Below are 22,191 nucleotides of genomic sequence, written 5' to 3' on the forward strand. Positions count from 1 at the left end.
CACAAAAGTAGATTCAAAATCCTGGTGGAGTTTTTACCTTCGATATAGAGACACAAAGTTTTTATAATCAACAATAATATAAAAAGAGGATTAGCTTTATTACGAACTGTACATAAACACACAGTGCAAAGGCACACTTGATCTCTATTTTATACAAGCCAAAATGTACATACTTTTTCAATAGAAAGTAAGTTTATAAAATATTTAAGCAATTTAAAATTAAGTTGGAAAAACAAAAAGCAAAGCTGCTGTTGTGGAGCCACCGTCCAGTGAAATGTATTCCGTTACATTCATTCAAAACGCTCCAACTGAAACCTCTCACCAAATGGTCCAGACGGAAAAAACATCTGCTGATCATCTGTGGTCAGTACGGCAGCTCCATATAAGATAAAACGGTTTTAAAAATTTGATGTGGAGTTCCTCTCGGTCTGAAGACCATCAGTGATCATCTTCACAGTCCCTCTGAAATGATAGTTTGGCTGTGTAACAAAATGGAACCTCTACGAAGAAAACGTCACAGAATCTGCAGACTGGCGTATAAAACATCAAACAAACGATCATTGTAGCACGACCCTGCTTTAAAAAACAAAAAGACAACTATGAAAAACTGTCTTTTGAACTTCTCCGTCCATTCTCGTGATCCGAGTCCCGCCTGTGTCTGTGTCTGTCCTTGTGGCGGCTGCCGTGCTCGTCACTGTGGTGCCTCTCTTTCCTCCTCTCAGCGTGACGGTCCTCCGAGTGTCCGTGGTGTCGGCTCCGGTCTCTGTGCTTGTCGTCGTGGCCGCGCTCGTGCTTCTTCTCCCGCTCGTGGTGTCGGCTCTTCTTCCCGTGATGGGACTCCTTTTGGTGGCCGTGCCGCCCGTGGTGGTCCCTGTCCTCGGTGGTCCGCGGCCTCTCCCACGGGTCACTGTATCGCTCCTCTGGACGCCTGTGGTCTTTGGCCAGGGACGGAGGATGCTCGGAGAAACTCTCGGGGTACTGCGACTGAAGCTCGGGAACATCTGAAGTGCCGTCCTGAGCCCACGGTGTGCTGTGATTCTCGTCCTGGGCGTTTGGGGTGGAGAACGTGTGAGTGGTGGGGCCACTTGGGTAGTCGTAGCTGCAGAGTACCTGAGGCTGTTGCGGTGGGAAAGGTTCTGCGCTGTTGTATGCTGGGAAAGCGGGTGCTGCCTGTGGTTCCTGTGCTGCGGGAGGACATGCCGCTGGACTGCCAGCGGCACCACTCTCGGACATGCCGGTATCTTCCTTCTTACGGGGAAACGATTGAAGAGCATATTGGTTTTGTTCCTCAGGTTTGTTCTTGGCTTGAGAAAGCTGTAAATATCCTTGGTGAAATGTTGTGACTGCCTCATTTCTAGCGCTGCTCAACACAGGAACAGGTTTAGGACTCGGAGGAGCTGGGGGGCTGACTTTATCTTGTTGTAGCGCCGTTGTTTTGACTTCATTCACACTGGAATATGCGGAGGACTTTTTCAATATTCCACTTAGAGGAGGTTTTGAGCTAGTCGTGTGATCCGAAGCAGCCTGGGGTTTTGACTGCGACAGAGAATTCCCTTCAGTCGCTCCTTTTTCAGTTTCAGACGATAGGCCAGCGTCGTCTTTGATGGCCGGGGCAGCGCCGATAGTTTCAGTCCCACTCGGCGCAGCCGACAGGCTCGCCAGGAAGGCTTCAGTTGACACATCTGGAGGCTTATCTTTCAGAGAGATGTGCGCAGCGTGGGTCACCACCGCCGCATCTTTTCCCAACGAGTTGTTAGCAGGAGATGCTTCAGTTGGGCTGGAGAGCTCCACTTCAGTCTTCGGAAGTTTAGCCTCTTTCTTCTTGATGACAAAGCGATCTCGTGGCGCAGCAGCTGTTGGACTTTTCGAGTTTCCAGTTGATGCCTCAGTCTTCGGGGGTGGCTTTGTTGTCTTCGGGGTGTCGTCAGCTGCTGCTGCTGCTGCGGGAAGTCCTCCAACATCTGGCAGAGGTGGTAATTCTCCACCCCAGCCCAACAACACACCAGGAAGAAAGCGCAGTGGTTTTTGTGACTCCTGACTGTTGGTCTCCTCTGATGCAGACGGTTCTTCAAAAGCCTCTGTGACTGGCTCATCGACAGCCTCGGCGGGGTCAAGTGGTTTGTCCTTCTCTTTTTTATGCGTGGCGGTTAAAGAAGAGAGAAACAGTTTCTCGTCCTCCTCCGTTGCTCTGGTTTCTTTCGTGGAAACGGCGATGGGCTGGATCTCAGGAATAATCCTCCCAGTTTCATTCACGTCCACTGGAAGAAAATCCCTTTTTGGTCTCTGGCGAATTATGAGTCCAAGGAGAAGGTTGGAACGGTTGTTCTCTAAACCTGTCAAATTTTTAAAAAAGGTTTATTAAGTTTAAAAGATCATAAACGTTTGTATTATTTAGTAAGAGAATAATTCATCATCATTTGATCAGGTTACCTGGCCCATCAAAGGGAACAAGCTGGTGTGGAACTTTCTCCGTGGCGCCCAGTGGAATAAGATACATGTCCTTCACTTGTTTCCGGTTGTTAGACACCACCCCAAAACGCCTACGGCTGCTGAAGTAGGCGTACAGAAGAGTGTAGGAGATCTCATCTTCATCAGTCTCAGGTGAGAAGCGAATCAGGCACACCTCCTGTAATGAGATAGTAGGCATGTGTCATTAAAATCTTCCGTCCAAGAACAAAGGGTGTTGAGTGGGACTAGGTTACACAAAATAACTGAGCAAACGACAAACCCTGCTCATTATACCTTCAATGAATGAAATGCATTATATTAAATTGCAGAAAGAAAGCTGCCAAAAACTCACTTTAGTTCCACTTGCCCGAATCTTCTCCAAGTAGTCCCACACTATCTGCGGACTTATCCTCCCGCCAACTTGAATGCTGTCCGGCAGGTCCTATTGGGTGGGTGGGGTCAAACATTAACAACAGCACATTAACAACAGCTATGAAAACTCGAAAACGATTTTAGTAAGAGAATAAAACGATTCAGTGGTTATCCACGTTACCTCGGTCAAATTATCCAAAATGCCTGAGACGGGGAAGGCTCTTGTCACTAGCTTTGCCACAGCGGGCATGTGGATGAATCCTCGCCAAAGTGACTTCAGGGTGGAAAGGAAAGAGGCCTCGCCTTCTCTTCCAGCTCCGGTATCTGACCTGTGAGAAAGTTAACAGCGAGTGGGGTGATGTGGTAAAAATGGGCAACATGCCAGAACCACGCAGAGTGTCTGAAATGACGCCTCACCTCGATTCAAAGCCTGACTGGGCGTTTCTGAAGCTCTCCTCCAAAGCGCTGAGGTGCAGGTCGTCTTCGTGTGCGGGCGCAGCTGTGCCTTTTGTTTCCTCTGATTTGGTGGACTGTCTCCTGACAACGGTCGTGGCAACTTTGACCACTTTGGTCGCCGCCTCCTCCACAGGGGGCGCCATACGGCCTTATAGAAGAAAAAGATAGGCACAAGTCTGTAACTATGGATGGTGATATATATTGAAATATGTTTTGCTAACAGACAGAGCTTCCGGACTATGGCTCCTCTCAGGGTTTACCTGTGCAGATTTTGCAGTGTAGGTCAAATAAATGAGACTTGTGTTGGTTGGTAGTGTCTTTCTCCGTCTTGTTCTCCGCTTTCTTCTCCGGGTTGTCTGGAGGTTCGGCAGAGACTTCAGTCACGTTGGCAGGAGGCTCCAGCTGAGAGGAAAGGGGAAAGACAAAAAATCAAACCAACGTGTAACCCTCTTTTACCTACGTATGTATTAATGCAATATAATGAGTAATATTTGACGTGTCCCTTACCTCCGCAGGCTCAGGCGCTTTCACTGGTTCTTGGCTTTCGATTTCAATTTCGCCCTTGTGTGTGATCTTGGTGATGGGTCGTCTCTCTGCCTCTCTTTGCTCCTTTTCAATCATCTCAATTGTCTGTACAAATGAGGAATGTAATGCTCTTAGTTTCAAATTACAACCATCTGTAAAGACTATATCTCCAAATATTTTTGTTAAAACTACCAAAAAAACTTAGATAACCTACTTATTGTGAACTATTAGGTGAATTACTGTAAATTGTCAGGATACATTTATGCAATAAAATTTGTAAGAAACTAAGACTAGTATCACTTACATGTCGGTTCTCCCGCTGTCGCCAAGCAGCCAATTCTTTCGAGGCCAGTTCCTCAGGACTCATTCGAATCAGGTTACTAGGTGAAATGTCCCCTTTGAGAACCCTCTTAAAGAGAACCTGGAGAAAACAATCACAATAAATAAAGATAAAGAAAATGGAAATACATTCACAGCAAAACGAGACTCTTGACATCGGGGATCGTGTCTGATTTTAAGAGGTACTTACAAAATTTTTCGTGTCTTTGAGGTTAAACATTAAGCTCCGGTACTTGTTCTTATATTTGTTGTCAGTGTCTTTATACAAGTGAAAAAGTTCTCTCTCTGTCTTCTTTGCCACTTCAGAGGCCCTCTCAACTGAGATGTTCAAATCGGACTCCTTCAACCTGAAATGCAGAAAGTGTCACATTTTTTTGCTGCACATTTTACAATAAAAACACTTTGAATGCAAAATTAATTTCTGCATTTATTCTTACGTTAAATTATGAAAACTTACCTCTGTGTAAGGATTTCTTTTAGAGAATCACGCACACTCCGCCTGATTGCCTCCACGGACACAGGTTTCTTTGAAGCTGAACTCTTACTTTTCGTCTCTTGTTTCAGTTGAACGCCTGTGAGGAACAGGATGACAATATCTAGTGAGCAGGTGAGGGGAAATCTGTGACCACTAGGATCATAGAGTAGTAAAGATTCAACGCAGAGTCTAGATACAAAAATGTCACATTCACAGACAGCTGATATGAAAAACTGGTATCTAGTATCTAAGAAATGATTACGAGATTTTCTTCTGTAATAAACAAAGAATGCAAAGAAAGAAAGTTGTAGATAACGTTCACAAATCTGACCACAACAGTATGTAGACAAAGTATGTTGGGCAGCAAGAAGACACTGACGTTGGCGTCCCAATGTGGAAGCAGACACCAACAACTGAAAAACACTGGAGCTATTTTAAGAATCTTTTATCCTATAACTACTCTTTGTTGTTGTATTTATCGACTCCTGAAATGACCCCAACACTCACTGCTTTTCATGTGGTGTATCTACAAGTGCCACCATATTGCAAATATCAAAAGTCCCGTCAGCAGCGTGTGGGTAGTTGTAGCATTCCAGTATTATATTTGGTTTCATAAGACTCGTATACATGTTTTATTTTGTGCAACCCGTTTATTTTAGTTTGCCAATAATCTTAAAAGGAAGCAAACTCTTGTAAACTTAATTCGAGTCTGAGATCAAACCAGCAGCAGAGGGAGGTGAACAGAGGACTAGACAGAGGAATCGCTACTGACCCGAGGTCTGTGTTCTTCATTCTCTCTAAACTTCCCACAGTATTTTGATATATTATTTATTTGTCTGACATTTTAGATTTGTTTCCAGAGAGATATGGTCTGTGTATGATGACTTTGCTGTAGTAAACTTTACTGTTACTGCTCTAGAAATAATGTTTAGTTCTGTTTACAATATAAATCAAATCTGTTGTGCACTCAAAAGAGTGCATGTACCAAGATGCATCAGTTGTCGTCTTATATCGCATTGTTGGAATTTAATGAGGGAAAAAAACTTTATAAAATTAAGAATAATTTCAACACCCCCCCCCCCCCCCCCCCCCCCGAAACCCAGACAGCCCCAAAGCCCTCTGAGAACCTTTGGAAAAAGCTTTTGTGGGAACCTCTGCAAGATAGTTAGCATGAACTTTTTTTTAACCCCTAGTTACCGGGAGGTTATGTTTTTTGAACTGTGTTTTTAAGTTGGTCAGCAGGATTACACAAAAACTACTGAACCAATTTTCAAAAACATTGAAACATTGAATTATGTAAATCTAAATAATAGCTTTTAAAATGTAAGTCTTATAAAACGTTTGACTGTTATTGTATGATTAACGGCCCTTTATTAATGTCTGAAGTATATTTGTTCTTGAAACTTGTATCTGAACTGGTAGTACAAAGGTCTAATAAAGTCTTCAACCTGTTGCTGTCTCCATGTATTCTTGTTTACAATACTGTAATAACATACCTGTTTTATAAGGTGCATCTGCAGAGTGCCTTCTGTCAGGATCCTAGTTTGAGAGAAGTGGGAAAAGCCCATTAGTCATATTATTAATATTTCAGGCCATTGACAAAGAAAATATCAACAAAATTCAAATTTGAAAAAAGTAAAATATGACATTATAACCCTCAGTCAAATGCAAAAATGAATAATTCATAGTGAGTTTTATGTGCAGGAAAATGTCCTGTACTTTGGTGAATACACTGTATCAACCACACACCCATGTGTAAGCCTCCTGCAAATTCAAAGCAAAAAAAAACAAACCCTTGTTCGTATGATTAATATCAGAGGATCAATTATCTGCAGGGGGGAAAACAAGATTTCTGTTGTATGTAAAGGTTTTGAATTTCGTAAATTGCAGGGTCAAAATGTTTTTATCATAAAGAAGCAATGGCGAGAGTGCTCACCTTTCTTACTGGTCTGACCCCCCCTGATGTGAGTGTCTGGGAAGGTCCCGGTCTGGGCTTGGGGGGCAGCTTGTGATCCTGTACCTCAGTCTTTTCTTGAACTTCTGGTTTGGCCGGACTCTGGACCTCCGGCTCCACCTTCCGGCTCTCCTCTTCACAGCACTTCAAGCAAACGTACATTTGGTCCTCCTCCTCCATCTCACCTACTTTCGTCAGGTCGAGACCAACGCAGTCGCCGTGGAACCAGTCGTCACAGCGACCGCAGCCTACCATGAACCTAGACACAGTGCCGCTGTTATTAAAGGTGTGTTTGCATTTTTTGGGTTAGGGGTTAGAAAGAACATAAAGCAGCTGTCAGGTCTCGATGTAATTGTTCCAATATTGCATGCTCTTCAGAGTGGAAGAACCATCAATGCTGTTCATAGTTCTTCACGAATCATGCAAAATGACCATACACTAGTTAAGTCAAAGTCCCAACATAATAATATGCCTTTCATATGGAGGTAAGGAGCAACACTTACGTGTTATTGTGGTGTTTCTTGCACAAGCCACAGCAGTTGTTTCCATCCCACACGGTCTCACTGTTGGCAGACTGCTCCTCCGTCGTTTCCTTCTTCACAACAGGAGCGTTATCTGGAATAAATAGCTGCGGCTCATCCACAGAGATGCTTCTTGTGGTTTTGCTCTTCAGTCTTTGCAGGATCTTTTCTGGCTTTTTCAGTTTGGGCTTCTCTTGCCCTGCTTCTTCGGGCGTTTTTACCACGTGGCTCGGACGATTAGGCGCCGGCTGAGCGGTCTCAACTTTGGAGCTGTTGGGAGGGGGAGTGTGTTTGGTTGGTGTCTGCTGATCACCAACGCGGCTGCCAGACGATGGGCTCTTCTTCCCCCCTGAGCTAGGTGGATTTGACACTTTTGGCTTCACTTTACCATCTCCCGTGCCCTGTATCTTTTGTGCTTTAGAAGCATGCTCACTTTGGGTGTTTTCTGCAGGTCTTTTCAATGGTGCAATGTCTTTCTTTTCCTTTAGAGGTTGATTTTTGTGCAGGTCAGACAACTTTTGGATGGATTTTGATGGCGGGTTTGGGGATACTTTATGCTCTTTGATCGTGGTTCTTGGTTTACATGAAACCAAGTCTTGATGCTTGTTCGGAGTCAGTCCTTGTTTAGATTTAAGAAGATTTTTGGCCATATTCTGCTGTTTTTCCTTACCCTCAGTCTTACTATCAGTCGTTCTGTTGTTCTCGTTGCATTGGGGTTGTTTTGTGTCGTCTTTTTCTTGGGCGACTGGCTTTTGCATTCCAGGAATACTCTGATTGTCGAGCTTTGTTTCTTGTGTGCAGGGGCTCCCTTTTAATGTCCCGTTGGAGGTCTGCACATCATTAGGATTCACATACGGGCCCAGCCCCAGGGCTACATCATCGGCTGTGCTCTCCTCAGTTACCTCCACCTCCAGTACACCCGGGATTTTCTCAGCTGTGGGATTCTGTACAGTGACGGCATCGTTTGGCAATACGGCAAAACTTACGTCCCCGCTGTACGCTATGCCGTCGTCGAAGCACGCAGCCTGGCTTGTATCAACGCACTGTGTATAGGAGGGACCCGGAAGCAACTCGATCTTGAATCCCGCAATTGTAACCGTCAGTCGTCTCAATACAACCGCAGGTTTCAGCCATAATCCACCATCAAGGTCATTAACATTGATGCGCCCTCCCAGAGTTAACTCTTTCTTTAGCTGGGTGCCTTTGACTCCTTTGTCGATGATAAACGAGTTCTTCAGCCTGTTGGCTGGCTTCCTTCCTGGTCGTCCTCGGCTCATGGCGTCGGTGGATGTGTTGGCAGGTTGTGGGTCACCACTGTGTTCTGTTTCAGCAAGAAGCAAAACATGGAAAAGTGTGTCACTCGCGTCATCTCTGGTATAAAGATTTTGGATGTGACGAGCAGCAACTTACGTGTACGTTTCTTCTGCCCGCCAACAGGACTCTTGTCTTGTGTGGTCTCTGTAGGAGTCAGTTCACTGCTGACACCCGTGGGTCCCGAAATTTCACCGAGACCTGACAAAAACAGGTAAAAAAAAAATGTGGATCCGTATGAGGGGGCAAATAGTCTACTTAACAATCATAGGCACATTCATGATGATATCAAGCATTGTCTTATTTCTTTGCGTCATATTTTTTTGTATAAAAACCTTAAATGAAACCCTGCTTGAATATCTCACGTTAAATCTAATTTGTACAGATATATGTCACTGATCAGAACCATTGCTGCTGATTAATAATGTCAGCAAGCTGTTAACTTCTTTCACCAAGTTCTCCGGTCTTCTATCGTGAAGCAGCCACTGCTTTTTAATCAAACACTGGAGTCAGTCTGCACTTGAATATTCACTATTTTGTCTGTTGACATACCGGTGGAGCCAGTACCCGGAAACGCAGTGTCCTCATTGTCCAGCAGATTGAACTGAGAGCCTGCACCTCCAAACATGGGATCTTTGTCACTGAGCATGTTCTTCGGTGAATCTTCCAGTCGCAGTCCGGACGCTAACTCTTTACCCGCCTCACATTCCAAATTCTGACCTACTGTCAGGGAGTCATCCAACTGGTCACTGGGTATTAAGTGGTTCACGGTGTCCACAATATCCATGAATGCTGCTGCCTTCCTGCATCAGAACAACACAGTCAAGAAGCCCATTTGGATCAAGGTTATTATTATGTTAACGATGCTTTTAATACAGATCTCATGCATCACGCGCGACGTCCCGGTCGCACATCAGTCACCGAGGATCTGAGCAAACATTCACTGGTTTCCGAGGTCTGAAGATCGATCGATGTGACATGGCGACCGACCGGAGAGTACAGTGCTACCAGAGCAACGCACTCCTGTGTGAAGTGGATATCAGCTGAATCAGACAGATCACTCGACATTAAAGCTGATTGATAACCGTGCCTACAGGTCGTGGTTGCCCCGCCAGCTGGCGACGCTACAGAGCGATCAGCCAACGTCGCTGGCCTCCGGATGATTTCATTATTTGGGCACTTTCTGTGGTTCATCGGTGTTTACATGGCCCGACGCTGTGCACTGCTCACACGCTTGGCGTGTTTGTTATGTCAATAAGTGTTCGACAACTTCTGCGCCCCTGTGCACAGGGACGTTATTCGATCGGAAAAGTAAACAGTGATTCCAAAAAATCCCCTGCAACTGCACGACCGGAGCAGGCCGGAACACACGAGCAGCACACGAACAAACACAACACATCGCCCTCACTCGGACTGGTGCGAATGTCCCGGCGAGTTGGTCAAATCTCACCTGGTGGAACCTGAAGTCCACGTGAAACCACCGAGCACCTGTGACCGAGCGAGATGTTCGCTAGTTAGCATGCTAACGCGACGGCTAACAACAACCGCCGCCGCGGGGCGCGCTGGTGATGCGTGTTAGCATGCTAACAGTAACTTGGGGGGTGAAGTCTCCACACACGGCGACTCTCTCCGTTTCAAACCGAAGAGTTTACACAAACGGCATTTACATCGACACACGCACGTGCCGGGGAAGGTGGCACGTGTCGGACACACGTGTGTAAAGGTTTAGTCGCACAGCTCGATGCTAAATCTGTCATTCAGGCGAGCTAGGTAGCGTTAGCACAGGCCCTGGATACCAAGTTTGTTTGTAGCCTGAGCGCCGCTCGGAGAAACACCAGCCCGCCTGCAGCTACGGCGACGCTTCGTTCGTCGGACAATAAAGAAACACCTGGGGTCGTGTAGGTGTTATGTTCAAAAGCTCTTACTTGTCTCCCTCGCTGCGGTGCCGTATCCGACTCGCCGAAAGGTTACATGCTAGCACCGACGGACAGCTGCTCCTCACTAACTTCCTCCACTAACTCCTCCGTCTCTCGCCCCCAGCGCCGCGAAGCCCCTGACAGGCAGCGGAGCTCGTCACGTGGCTTGTGTTTACAGGAGCATGGCAGCGGAGACACAGGCAACAGACACAGACAACAGACAACGGACAACAGAAACATACAACAGGCAACAGACAACAGACACAGGCAACAGACACAGACAACAGACACAGACAACAGACACATGCAACAGACAACAGACACATACAACAGGCAACAGACAACATACACATGCAACAGGCAACAGACAACAGACAACAGAAACATACAACAGGCAACAGACAACAGACACATACAACAGACAACTGACACATACAAATGACACATACAACAGACACAGGCAACAGACACAGACAACAGACAACAGACACATACAACAGACATGGGCAACAGACAACAGGCACCAGACACAGAAAACAGACAACTGACACATACAACAGAAACATACAACAGACAACTGACACATACAACAGACAACAGACACAGACAGGCAACAGACACACAACAGACACAGGCAACAGACAACAGACAGACAACAGACACATACAACAGGCAACAGACACATACAACAGACACAGACAACAGGCAACAGACACATACAACAGACACATACAACAGGCAACAGACACATACAACAGACACAGGCAACAGACAACAGACACAGGCAACAGACACAGGCAACAGACAACAGACAGACAACAGACACAGGCAACAGACACATACAACAGACAACAGACACATACAACAGACATGGGCAACAGACAACAGGCACCAGACACAGAAAACAGACAACTGACATGCAACAGACACAGACAACTGACACATACAACAGACACAGGCAACAGACACATACAACAGACATGGGCAACAGACAACTGGCAACAGACACAGACAACAGGCACCAGACACAGAAAACAGACAACTGACACATACAACAGACAACTGACACATACAACAGACACAGACAGGCAACAGACACACAACAGACACAGGCAACAGACAACAGACAGACAACAGACACATACAACAGACAACAGGCAACAGACACATACAACAGACACAGACAACAGGCAACAGACACATACAACAGACACAGGCAACAGACACATACAACAGGCAACAGACACAGGCAACAGACACAGGCAACAGACAACAGACAGACAACAGACACATACAACAGACACAGGCAACAGACAAATACAACAGACAGACAACAGACACAGGAGACAGACACATACAACAGACACAGGCAACAGACAACAGACACAGGCAACAGACACATACAATAGACAGACATCAGACACATACAACAGACACAGACAACAGACATACAACAGACAACAGACACATACAACAGACACAGACAATAGACATACAACAGACACAGACAACAGACATACAACAGATACAGACAACAGACATACAACAGACACAGACAACAGACATACAACAGGCACAGACAACAGACCACAGATACAGACAAGGGACACATACAACAGACACAGACAACAGACACATACAACACACAGACATAAGACACAGACCACAGATACAGACAACAGACACAGACACCATCACAGACACAGCACTGCTCTACGGGCTGGTTGATTGTCTCTCCATGTGACAACAGATCACACCGACCATCTGTCATCCGGTCAATGATGTGTTGTCTGAATGGACTTTTCAGGAGCATCCTCCAGCGGTCCGATGTAGACATAATGAACTTACATAGGCTTTTCAGGTGGTACAAATAATTCAATTTATTAATTTTTAAAACTTGGAAACAAATCTGTCCATTGTAAAAAGTTTTAAAGTTGCATAGGCCTACCGTAGCCACAGAATAATGGATACATGCAAAAAGTCCATAGTCAATATAATAACAGAGCAGGACAACAGTTACTGCACCATACCATCAGTCCCACTTCATTCATTTTAGACAATAAAAAATCACTCAAAACTGTTTTTGCCTATTTGATAAATGTTTATGGAATCTACATCGATTCTTGCACTTTCGGGCAATATCTTCATGGTTGAATGCACTTATTGTAAGTCACTTTGGGCAACAGCGTCTGCTAAATGAATGAAATGTAATGTCACAAGGGATTCCAATATTTCAGATGGTTTATGCTTGAAAAAATCTACTACACTTAGTTACAGTATAAAATGTTGTAAGTAATGTTCATTTGCATTGCTATCACTTACACAAGACAAATGTAATTAGAAATGTGTACATGAAATAAAGAAATACAAGTTATTCAAAGATGTATCCAGTCTAAGGCATAGCAATCTGAAATGTCATTTAAGGGGGCTATAGATTTACAGTAACTCTTCTATCTCCGTTTCAAAAAATGAAATACAGCATGTAAAGGAAGCCATTCTGTGCCACCTCCATCCTCAATTACAGTTGGGAGCAAACGATCATGCTATCTACTTCAAATTCTGAATCAGGTCTCCATCCGTCGAGTGGCTCTGAGCAGCCATTGTTTCAGAGGATGGAGCTCATGAATGGGGCTGTTGTTGTGTTGACAACAAGAGTTTAGAGGTTCTCGACGAGCACTGAAAACTAGACATAATTCAATGAGACTGGTTCACGGCGTCTTGTCTTTGCAAACATCGATGATTCACATGTTTCTTTCGCACACGTAGCGCGGGGAAGTGAGATCCGATCACTCGCTCTGACATCTCAGATTAGACAGAAGAAAAATAACTAATTTCTTCTAGCAACAGTATAGAATGTGAGACCAAGGGATCCAGGAAGTTAAATTAGTGGAGAACATATTTGAAATAGTTTTGTTTTTTTTACATTGTATTGAGAAATATAACAGGGAGCTGTTATATTTCTCAATCCACGAGGGTGTTGAATCAGGGGCAACTGGACTTGGTTGTAGGTTCTTCTTGTGGATACAGTAACTATGAACCTGGATGAATGAGAGTCTCCACAGATATATTTCTCAATACAATAACAACAACAACAAAAAATGTTTAAACTTGTTACTTGGACAACTGCTCTTTTAATCTCATATTTGGGTCCAATCCATACCACAGAACATCGTCCTCCACAGCTGCCCAGGCCATCCGCTCTGTGGTGAAAGTGGCTGCCCACTGCCCTGACGGAGAAACTGCGATCGCTCCTCCTGCACCTCGAACACGGTCTCCCATGTACCGCAGAGACGCCTGTGAGGCTTCTGCCACTGGTTTACCTGTGTGGAGGGGAGAAGAAAATATGAAAAAAGACCTCCTGAAACCCCCCACCTTATATCATTGAGTCATTTATAGCCAGAATGACTGGATGACAATTATTCTGCTTTGCAAAAAAAAAACAAATGACAAGCAACAATGTAATACTACAGTTGCTTTAAAATATACTCCACTCAGAACTGCATGAGGCATTTACACCATCTTAATCTTATTCATGAATTAATTTTGCAGTTTGGTGTTTTCAGGATTTCCCAAAAAACACAAGTGGTGGCATCAAATGATGTCAAGGTGGTTTGAAGTCTTACCTTGTTCAATATGTGAAAGAATGAGTCTGGCCAACGTGACTTTGAGAATGGACTCTCCATGACCGGTACAAGACACCGCACCGCTGAAGTTGTCGGCATATCCTCCGGAGCCTTATTAGCAAAAAAAGATCTTTGTAAAAGCTTCTTTATCTTACACATTGGTTGCCTCAAAATACTGAAACAAATTGAACTCAATAAAAATGAACAAATTCGTGGGGATGAGTGAAATTATTAACTTGATTTGAACTGCAACTGACGGCGACAAAATGTGCTATTTGAGAGAAAGTACAAGCAAATGAGTTCATACCAATAATCGGAGAGTCTCCTACTCTGCCGACCATTTTATTTCTGATCCCACCAGTTGATGTTGCACACGCAACATTGCCAGCACAGTCCACAGCAACCGCCCCGACAGTATCATGGGCCCTAGAATGAGGAAAAACTGTATTATACAAAAGAAAAAAAAAGCTAATGCGACATTTAATCCGCTATATCTGGCATTGCACATGAGCTACTTTAGAGTAGTGTACTTCAGTTTCAGAAGCCTTTATGCTGCAAATGCACAACAAAGCCGTGAATAAATAGAAGACAAGAGTCAGGGCACATGCTGCAGATACCTACCACTGAGAGTTGAAATCTTCCATCACCCCTGCAACATAATGCTTGCGTTTCTCCCATTCTTTCCTCTCGTACTCCGTCACCAGTGTCTCAGTGGGGACTGTGGCCACACCGACGCTCTCAGCAAACATGTTCGCGCCTCTGCCTGTCAACATGATGTGGGCAGTCTGAGGTTTTTTCCGTGGCAGCAGAAATATAGGGAAAATTGCATTTTATTATTTTCTCCTTGCTGTTTGCGATTAAAAACATTGACAGAGACCAAAGTGTTTGAGACGACACCTTCTCCATCACTGCACGGGCCAGTGACACCGGGTTGGCGATGTTCTTCACACAAGACACGGCCCCGCTGGCCAGTGTGCTTCCGTCCATGATGATGGCATCCAGCTCCACTTCTCCATTGGCGTTTAGTGCTGCTCCATGGCCTGTATAATTAAATGTCACAATCAATAACTAACTCAAACAAGCATTTGAAGCTGGTGCTGTCACAGTTAGTGTCAGTGCTTGACTAAAACTCTGACCGCAAAAAAACAGAGATATTAAATATTGTTTTGACGAGACTTTAAAGTATTATGTTTATCAGCTACATTCTCATTAGTTCAGTGAAAACACAGTAAAAGATGCAGCCAAAGAGCACAATACTAATGATTGCTGCACTGACTGACTTGCTTGGTACACTGACAGAAAACTGCATGTGCCTGGCAGGACATATATGGCCGTGTTAATAGTTGATCTACGTTGATTCATTAATGAAAAACAAGTGGATTATGTTTATGGAGCATATAAAAAAATACATGTTAACCAGACAAGACAGACTTGTTTACAGACATTATCTTAAATGTAGATTAGATTTTCTTTCCCAGACTCCGTCTGGGACTAAGCCCCATAATCTGAGGGCCCCATAATCTGAGGGTCACCTCGGCCGACCATCGCCACCCAGCTTCTCTATGGAAACTGGATGGATGTTGGCATCGCCACCAGCAGATGGAGACAGAGCACAGCAGACTGTCTTGTGAAGCAAATCCATAGTGATCTTGATTATTGTGCAAACCCAACTGGAATTAATGCCCACATATGGGGATGAGTATTGTTCCATTTTTAAACACACAGTAATATTAAATTTCACAAAATAAACTAACATTAATCCCGCGTACCTGCATTAAACACGGTGTTGTCCTCCAAAGCTCTCACAGCCGCTTCAACAGCATCCACGGCGTTTCCTCCTCGCTTCAGCGCAGAGAACCCTTCACACGCCGCAGCCTTCACTCCACTAACGGAGGCCTCGGCCAGCTCATCAGGTATGGCCCACGCCCCACCGTGCACCACTACAACTGCGGACATCTTTGATTTCCTGCAGGAGAAAAAAGAGACAAAGTGGTTAATGGGGGTTCATGGCTGATGAAACATTGGTTTACTAATGTCTACAGACTCTTCCAAGACATACAACCAACCTACATTGACATTGGTGCAAAACTGCTTGGTCAGCAGTTGTTTTCAAGGTCAAAGTATTTTTATTTAGTTGTTAAAGTTTTGTTTGTTTGTTTTGTTTTCAAATTAACACCCATACAATTATTCCGCCTTGCTCACCTAATAATTGACCTGCTATGATTAATATAAATATTAATAAATGTAATACCTACAAGATTTTCGATTTTCTCACTTAAATAAATACATTCTCCCTGACGTGAATTTTATAGTAAATATAATATTTTTCCCCATCCTATTTTTCCTATTCATTTAATTCTGCCTCCAGTGTTTCCTCAATGCGATTGTTTTTTTGTTTTTGTTTTTTTATTTTCTTAGTGCTCTATTGAGCTTTGCATGTGTGCTTATGAGTGAATGTGTGTGTGTGTGTGTGTGTGTGTGTGTGTGTGTGTGTGTGTGCATAGCACTTTTTTAATTCCATTTTGTTTGTATGAAAAGTGCTTTAAATATATAGCTTATCTACTCTATATGCTTTATATATAGTGTGAGTACACTACCCAGCAGCAGGACACGTGAAACACTAGTCTCTGGACCACCAGTCGTTAAGAGAAACGTGCAGGTTACTGAGGACAGTGAACATTTGCAGACTTATCTGTTACTATGTCATACAGCTGTTTGAGTCCACAGATGATAATAAAACATGTGTAATTTCCTTACCTCTCCCGATCTTCTTCGGACAACACCTCCGCCATGCTCACGTGGTTTTGGGAGATTTGAGTGTTGTTTTCGGCCTCATCGGCGCTGACTTGACACATGGTTCAAGACGGAACTTCCGGCAACACATTTCAAAATAAAACCTATGATGCCAAAAAGGCCAAAGATGACTTAAGATAAAAGGTCAGCGTAAAGAGGAATCACGTGTCTGTTTTCCAGATGTTCTTAGGATGAATAAGTATGCTGTCATATTTATTAATGCAATTGATAAAACATATCAATAATCATATAAAAACAAAAGATATAAAACAAACTACCTCAAAAAAACTGAAGCTCAACCCAAAGGCATGAATAATAATCAGGCCTCTATATGTAGAACTGACAGAACCTGCCTGAGATGTCTCATCAAGGTACTCTGCACCTTTTTGAGCCTGAGGCTTGATCTTGTTCCACCCAATCAATTCTCTCATTTCACCCCAAAAAACTAATATCATCCCCAAGCACACAACGGACGTGGCTTCAAAAGAGCACGTCCCCTCTTATTTTTCAATATAGGAAATGAGTTGCAAATCATTTTACAAAAGGGCAAGAAATATGATCAGCCCATTTCTGTCTTTCAGACTTTCATCTCACCCGTCCTGTCCTGCACTGACATAGATCAAATTGCTTTTCGATGACGAACAGAGGCCAACGACTGGCATCCCTTCACTTTTCAAGCATGTGTTACTACATATGATTCAGTGTGTCCATCGTGATGGTTAGCACTCCTCGTCTCTCTCTCCTCCTCAGACTTGAATATGGCTGCAAAAACACACAAACAAACAAGCAAACATTAAGCTGATAGGGTGATGCCTCCATTAGGCCTGTTAGTCTCATTCATAGGCCTCTGTTACATGTAGAGTACTGAAGCCTATTTTGAATTTCCATTTGTAGAAGTTACAACTTTATTTTGCAAACAAAGTTGAAAACCACATCTCTAGATTCGTCTGCCCAACTTGACTATGGCGTGGTGTAATTGGGGCCAAAAAGAGGACAGAGTTTGTCAGTTGACTGAGCAACAGCAATGGGCCTAGAAACAGCTTTTCTGTATCGGTCACATAGTTTTCACCACCCTCAAGTTATAGGGAAATATTTTGGAAGGATTTTTTGGTATTTGTGTCCCCAAAGCAACTGATCTCACACTGAAGCTTCATGCAGGACATTTGATTTGAGTACTAAAGTTGAATAAAGTAAATGACCATTGACAAACAAAATAAGAACAGCTGTTTTTAGTGCTACATAAAGTTACAAACTGCACAAAAAGTGCTGAACGCCATGCAAAGACTAGCCGCTTAATTGTGCTAAGACAAAGCATGAAGAAATTAATAGTCTGAGTAGTCTTCCACTTCCCTGCTGAATGACTTAACACACAAGACAAAGAAGTATTGCAAATCAAATGCACAGACGCTGTAAAGACAGCCGCTTATTAAAAAACATAACGCATTATGTTTGTATGAGGCTGTTTCACAATGGTTTACAGACATCGACATTGTTACTGGCTCTGTAAAACATATTGTAAAAGAAGCACATGTGAACATGTGTACGGATTTATAAGAAATAAAAGACACAGAAACGAAAAAGAGAGGATAGAAAGAAAAGCTACTGAAGCATGACACAAGGAAAAGAAGTGTAATTTTTTGGAAGGCTTCTCTGCATCACGTAGCAGTGAAATGTGTAATGTTGCACTTTGAACACTAGAGGGCTGTAAGAATCCATTCAATCCTAGTTGAAACATTTTTATATTTTCTGTACAGCTATAGTTTCTAAGTTAAAATATAAGTATCTCACTCTTTTACCAGAGTAATACTACAACAGTCGAATATAAGTTTTCTCTCCACACTGACAAACATCAAGATGTTTTCCTCATTCTTATATTTGTCTCTCTTTACCTTAATGTGACAGGTGAATGAACACTTTCTGCATGTTTACATCTATTTTTGTTGTAGTTGTTGTTGTCTATTTCATTCTGCCTGCTTCAGTCTCAAGCTACAGTCCTACTCAACATTAACCATTAGTAAGATTATTAATCATTTTACTGAATGAAATGAAATCAGTGAAGGTCCCACCAGCATGAAATGCAAAGACAGTACGGCCTACATGGGTGTGGTCAAGTTGTGAGAAATTTATAATTAATTTAAAAAGAAATGGTAAGGACAAGCAATTGTTAAGTTATATGGTCCATATTGGCAAGCTTCATATTTCTACATGTCGAGAAACAAAATTGGTTAGTGGCATAGTGACTTTAAAAGTAATTGAAACAAACCCACGCGTGTTCTGGCTCCTGGAACCTTAACATGAAAAATCTTGGTCTCCAAAACAAACTAGCTGTTGTACAGTAACTTCATACTCATGCTCAATGCACTACACTGTGAGCTGAGAATAATTATTCTACAATGTAGAGTAATGATAATCGACTACATTTACTCACAGTCACTACAATTAGATTTAGAATAAGTACATTTTTGTGGACTTCCATAGACATTACAATTATACAACTTGTTTCAATGTTATTGAAATTGTAGTGGATCACCTCAACTGAAAGAATAATATAAGATTTTACAGGCAAATCTCGTGACTGCACTGTGACATGATTTTCAATTTTTTTTAATCAATAATTGGACCAAATCGTTGCATATAAAGGGGAAAAAAAACATAAATAATATCGAACTCAAGCATTACTCACCGAACACCAGTGTCTGTCGTGCCACCACAGTCTTTGTTATGCGGATCAGAGTGGTCACAGTCTTCTCCAAAGGTCAAGTGGCGCTGGGGCTCGGTCATTCACCAGCCCAGCTCGTCCTCTCAAAAACTAATTTGTGAGTAAGTACAGCAGCCGGCAGCCAACCAGCGTCCTGCGCCGCAGATGGCTGCAGGATTCAAATCAATACACCGTGGTCAGGGGGCGAGAGCGGCATCTCATATGAGTCGCAAACATCCACGCTCATATCGCTGACACCACTGACACTGCGTTGTGAGACGCTGATTCATTCACTTGACAACAAAAACTTCTTCAAGGTGGCGCCATGTATTTCACTCCGCAAGCACAAAAAGAAGCCCTTCTTCGCTTGACCTCTCCGAGCCACGCTTATGCCATCTCAATTTAGACGACGTGAAGGGGAAAATCTTTACGCTGAGATTGCAATTCTGCTCTTTTAACTTTTACGGACAAATGCAAACTGTAAATTATCTTATGCATCAAAGGGCATTGCGATAGATATATGAGCATTTACGTTACTGTGGAAGTGGACACATTCAAAGTACTTTCTTCAGCATGACCATTTGCTAAAATTGAGATTTAAACAATGACTGTAATAAAAAACAAATAAGGGACATTCTCAAATAATTAGGAATCAGCCAAAGTCAATCAGGGGACAAGAAATGAGAGCATTGATACATTGCACAGCTTCCTTTCCTGTAAGAATGAATTCAAAAAGGAACTAGTTGGAAATCATTTTTGCAGAGCTTTTCAGTAAGATGCCAAACAGTGATTTACACCATAATGAAACATCCCAATTTCTTTCTGACTTGACGCACATCGATGTCGGAGTATAGATCAGACTCTTGTAACCTGTGAGTCCAGTTCCAGATGGTCACGACTCCGTGCTGTCTATTCTTGCAGGTATATGCTTTCACGAGAATACGCGCAACGACAAAAAAAAGAAGAAGATAGTTTGATATTTTTTGCCACACACAGGCAACACCATCATCAAGAGACAATCCGAGTGGTGCTCAGCACCACGGACAGTGACCCGGAGGCCATGACTGAGGAGTAGCTCTGTGGGGAACTTTGGAAAAACTCTCGTCCAGAAAGTAATAGGATAAGATATGTTATCTCTCACTAGTGTGGCATTGCTGATTTGGCTATAATTAATCATTAACATATCTATAAGCCAGTTATAATTTAAGCTCGTCTGAAAGACCTTTCAAAAATCCCTTAATTGACATCATGTATATATATATGGTATCGTTATGATATGCTTTCATAAGGACTTTCACGGTCCCATTGAAGTCATATACATGTGTAGCGTTGGTGCAGTATTCTCAAATGCTCGTTGGAATTCCTTGCCTCCTTTTTTTCATGAGCAGTTGTTTTCAGCAGATCGGCTGCATCAAACTTTTGAATAAACCAATCGAATCCTGCAATGTTGGAGTGACATGATCCCGGGGGACCGGTGCCAGGCGCCGACCAATCGCACGCTCAACTTGTGTCCTTTCTCCGCGCGCTCAGCGGGGACCGTCTTTGTGTTGCACATCCCAGAATATGGCCAATAACGTTGCCGAGGGAGGGAGGGGGCGGGGCGGGGGGGGGGGGGGGGGGGGGGGGGGGGGGGGGTGCGCGCTCTGCGGACCCGCGCCGAGGAGAGGCAGCAGGCGGCGGCGACGGGCTCACACCTCCGAGCCACACAACTCAGCAGCTCGGACTAGTTGTTGTCTTTTCTCTTCTTCCTCTTCTTCTTCTTCTTCTTCTTCTTCTCCTTCTCCTTCTTCTTCTTTTCTTTTGAAGCGGGTTTGCCCTCTTTATTTTAGGGGGGCGGTGGGTGGGCGGGTGCGCATTTAGGTTCCGGCGGAGTGACGCTCCTTGAACACAAGCAGGAGCGGGGAGGTTTCGGTTCGGTTGGCATTCCGACGCACGGCAGTCGTCCCCCCCCATCCTCCCCCCATCCCATCCTCCCCCCGCCCCCCCCGTGGTCTCCGCCTGCTCGGCCGGCCAGCAGCTCCTCTGTGGCGACGATGCATCCGGAGCAGTACCTGCCCGAGCTGGTGGCGGAGAGAGGCAGCCTGGACCCCTCCTTTGCGCACGCCGCGCGCCTGCTGGCAGAAGGTAGGTCCGGTGCTGTACATGTGGACTCCGCTCGTCGGCCTCGTGAGACTTGCTCATCAGGGGCACTGACTTGACGTGAGCTTTTCTATTCATGTGTTTGTATTTCCCCCGAACACGTTGCCCTTGGATCTCAACGCTGGCTTGGTGTCCGGCGATGGAGACCACTGCCCTTTGGGCCCCGTGCAGAACTTTTTATTATGTTGTTGTTGTTGTTGTTGTTGTTGTTGTTGTTGTTGTTGTTGTTGTTCACCTCAGGCTTTTCCCAACATCAGGTGGAGAAATGCTGTGAGCACAGAAAGTAGAGAGTAAAGTCAAGGGGAGTCGTCACCTTTTGTTTTCGAAGCCGCCGCCCTCCAAGGTCAAGCACCTGCACACAACACAAAAATAACAACCTGAAACAGAGCAATCTTCTCAAGGGCTGCAGAACTGAACACGCTGTGAATACTTTATCATATTGTGTCCTATTATAATAACAAAGATGCACAAACTTAACGCCCTCCTCGAGTGTTCTCGCTAAAGTAATTGAACCAACATCATCATTAGCGTGATGAAACCTTTAAGAACTCTACACATGCAGTGCTGGGATGTAAGTGCCTGCATCCCTTGTATAGGAGGAATCATCGATTCTGTGTGGAA

General features: G+C 44.0%; 3 protein-coding genes across 15 annotated transcripts in view; 1 reads left to right on the top strand and 2 right to left on the bottom strand.

The window, feature by feature from the left end:
- Positions 1 to 74: 74 nt before the first annotated feature.
- On the bottom strand, positions 75 to 10,537 carry phf3 (PHD finger protein 3). 2 transcript variants are annotated; one of them, XM_035605483.2, is made up of 16 exons: positions 10,327 to 10,537; positions 8,954 to 9,204; positions 8,501 to 8,602; positions 7,073 to 8,411; positions 6,552 to 6,828; positions 6,112 to 6,154; positions 4,598 to 4,712; positions 4,331 to 4,487; positions 4,106 to 4,222; positions 3,784 to 3,906; positions 3,537 to 3,678; positions 3,238 to 3,424; positions 3,002 to 3,149; positions 2,801 to 2,890; positions 2,431 to 2,626; positions 75 to 2,333 (listed from the first exon to the last, which is right to left on the bottom strand). In XM_035605483.2, exons 2-16 carry the CDS (start codon positions 9,186 to 9,188, stop codon positions 598 to 600), a joined length of 5,007 nt encoding a protein of 1,668 aa, XP_035461376.1. In that variant the 5' UTR covers positions 9,189 to 9,204; positions 10,327 to 10,537; the 3' UTR covers positions 75 to 597. The 2 variants fall into 2 exon arrangements, with proteins under 2 accessions (XP_035461376.1, XP_035461377.1); XM_035605484.2 differs by lacking the exon at positions 8,954 to 9,204 and having other exon boundaries at positions 10,327 to 10,533.
- A 1,634-nt stretch (positions 10,538 to 12,171) lies between these two features.
- Positions 12,172 to 16,808, bottom strand: si:dkey-103j14.5 (isoaspartyl peptidase/L-asparaginase). The gene is made up of 7 exons (XM_035606959.2): positions 16,698 to 16,808; positions 15,710 to 15,906; positions 14,838 to 14,980; positions 14,562 to 14,725; positions 14,248 to 14,366; positions 13,941 to 14,051; positions 12,172 to 13,637 (listed from the first exon to the last, which is right to left on the bottom strand). Exons 1-7 carry the CDS (start codon positions 16,793 to 16,795, stop codon positions 13,429 to 13,431), a joined length of 1,041 nt encoding a protein of 346 aa, XP_035462852.2. The 5' UTR covers positions 16,796 to 16,808; the 3' UTR covers positions 12,172 to 13,428.
- Positions 16,809 to 21,073: 4,265 nt separating this feature from the next.
- khdrbs2 (KH domain containing, RNA binding, signal transduction associated 2) overlaps positions 21,074 to 22,191 on the top strand; it is a 54,702-nt gene continuing 53,584 nt past the window's right edge. For 4 of the 12 annotated variants that reach the window (XR_007031643.1, XR_007031642.1, XM_047335298.1 and 1 more), the window contains exon 1: positions 21,074 to 21,555. Coding sequence is in view for 8 of the 12 variants with exons in the window: in XM_047335298.1 (XP_047191254.1) it covers positions 21,465 to 21,555 (91 nt within the window). In the remaining 4 variants the exon portion in view is untranslated. Of the gene's footprint in view, positions 21,556 to 21,827; positions 21,914 to 22,191 lie in introns of all 12 variants that reach the window. The other 8 variants (XM_047335302.1, XM_047335303.1, XM_047335304.1 and 5 more) reach the window with 4 other exon arrangements.

The sequence above is a fragment of the Scophthalmus maximus genome, chromosome 10 (assembly GCF_022379125.1).
Source record: "Scophthalmus maximus strain ysfricsl-2021 chromosome 10, ASM2237912v1, whole genome shotgun sequence".
Classification (NCBI taxonomy): Eukaryota; Metazoa; Chordata; class Actinopteri; order Pleuronectiformes; family Scophthalmidae; genus Scophthalmus; species Scophthalmus maximus.

Excerpts from the sequence above, each read along its gene's own strand:
- phf3 (XM_035605483.2), bottom strand. The coding sequence starts at position 9,188 with ATGGATATTGTGGACACCGTGAACCACTTAATACCCAGTGACCAGTTG. Across the intron at positions 3,679-3,783 it reads AAGCGCCTGAGCCTGCGGAG|CTGGAGCCTCCTGCCAACGT; the intron begins GTAAGGGACACG and ends CTTTCCTCTCAG. Across the intron at positions 3,425-3,536 it reads ACACTGCAAAATCTGCACAG|GCCGTATGGCGCCCCCTGTG; the intron begins GTAAACCCTGAG and ends TTCTTCTATAAG.
- si:dkey-103j14.5 (XM_035606959.2), bottom strand. The coding sequence starts at position 16,795 with ATGTGTCAAGTCAGCGCCGATGAGGCCGAAAACAACACTCAAATCTCC. Across the intron at positions 15,907-16,697 it reads TCCGAAGAAGATCGGGAGAG|GAAATCAAAGATGTCCGCAG; the intron begins GTAAGGAAATTA and ends TTTCTCCTGCAG. Across the intron at positions 14,052-14,247 it reads AGGAGACTCTCCGATTATTG|GCTCCGGAGGATATGCCGAC; the intron begins GTATGAACTCAT and ends TTTGCTAATAAG.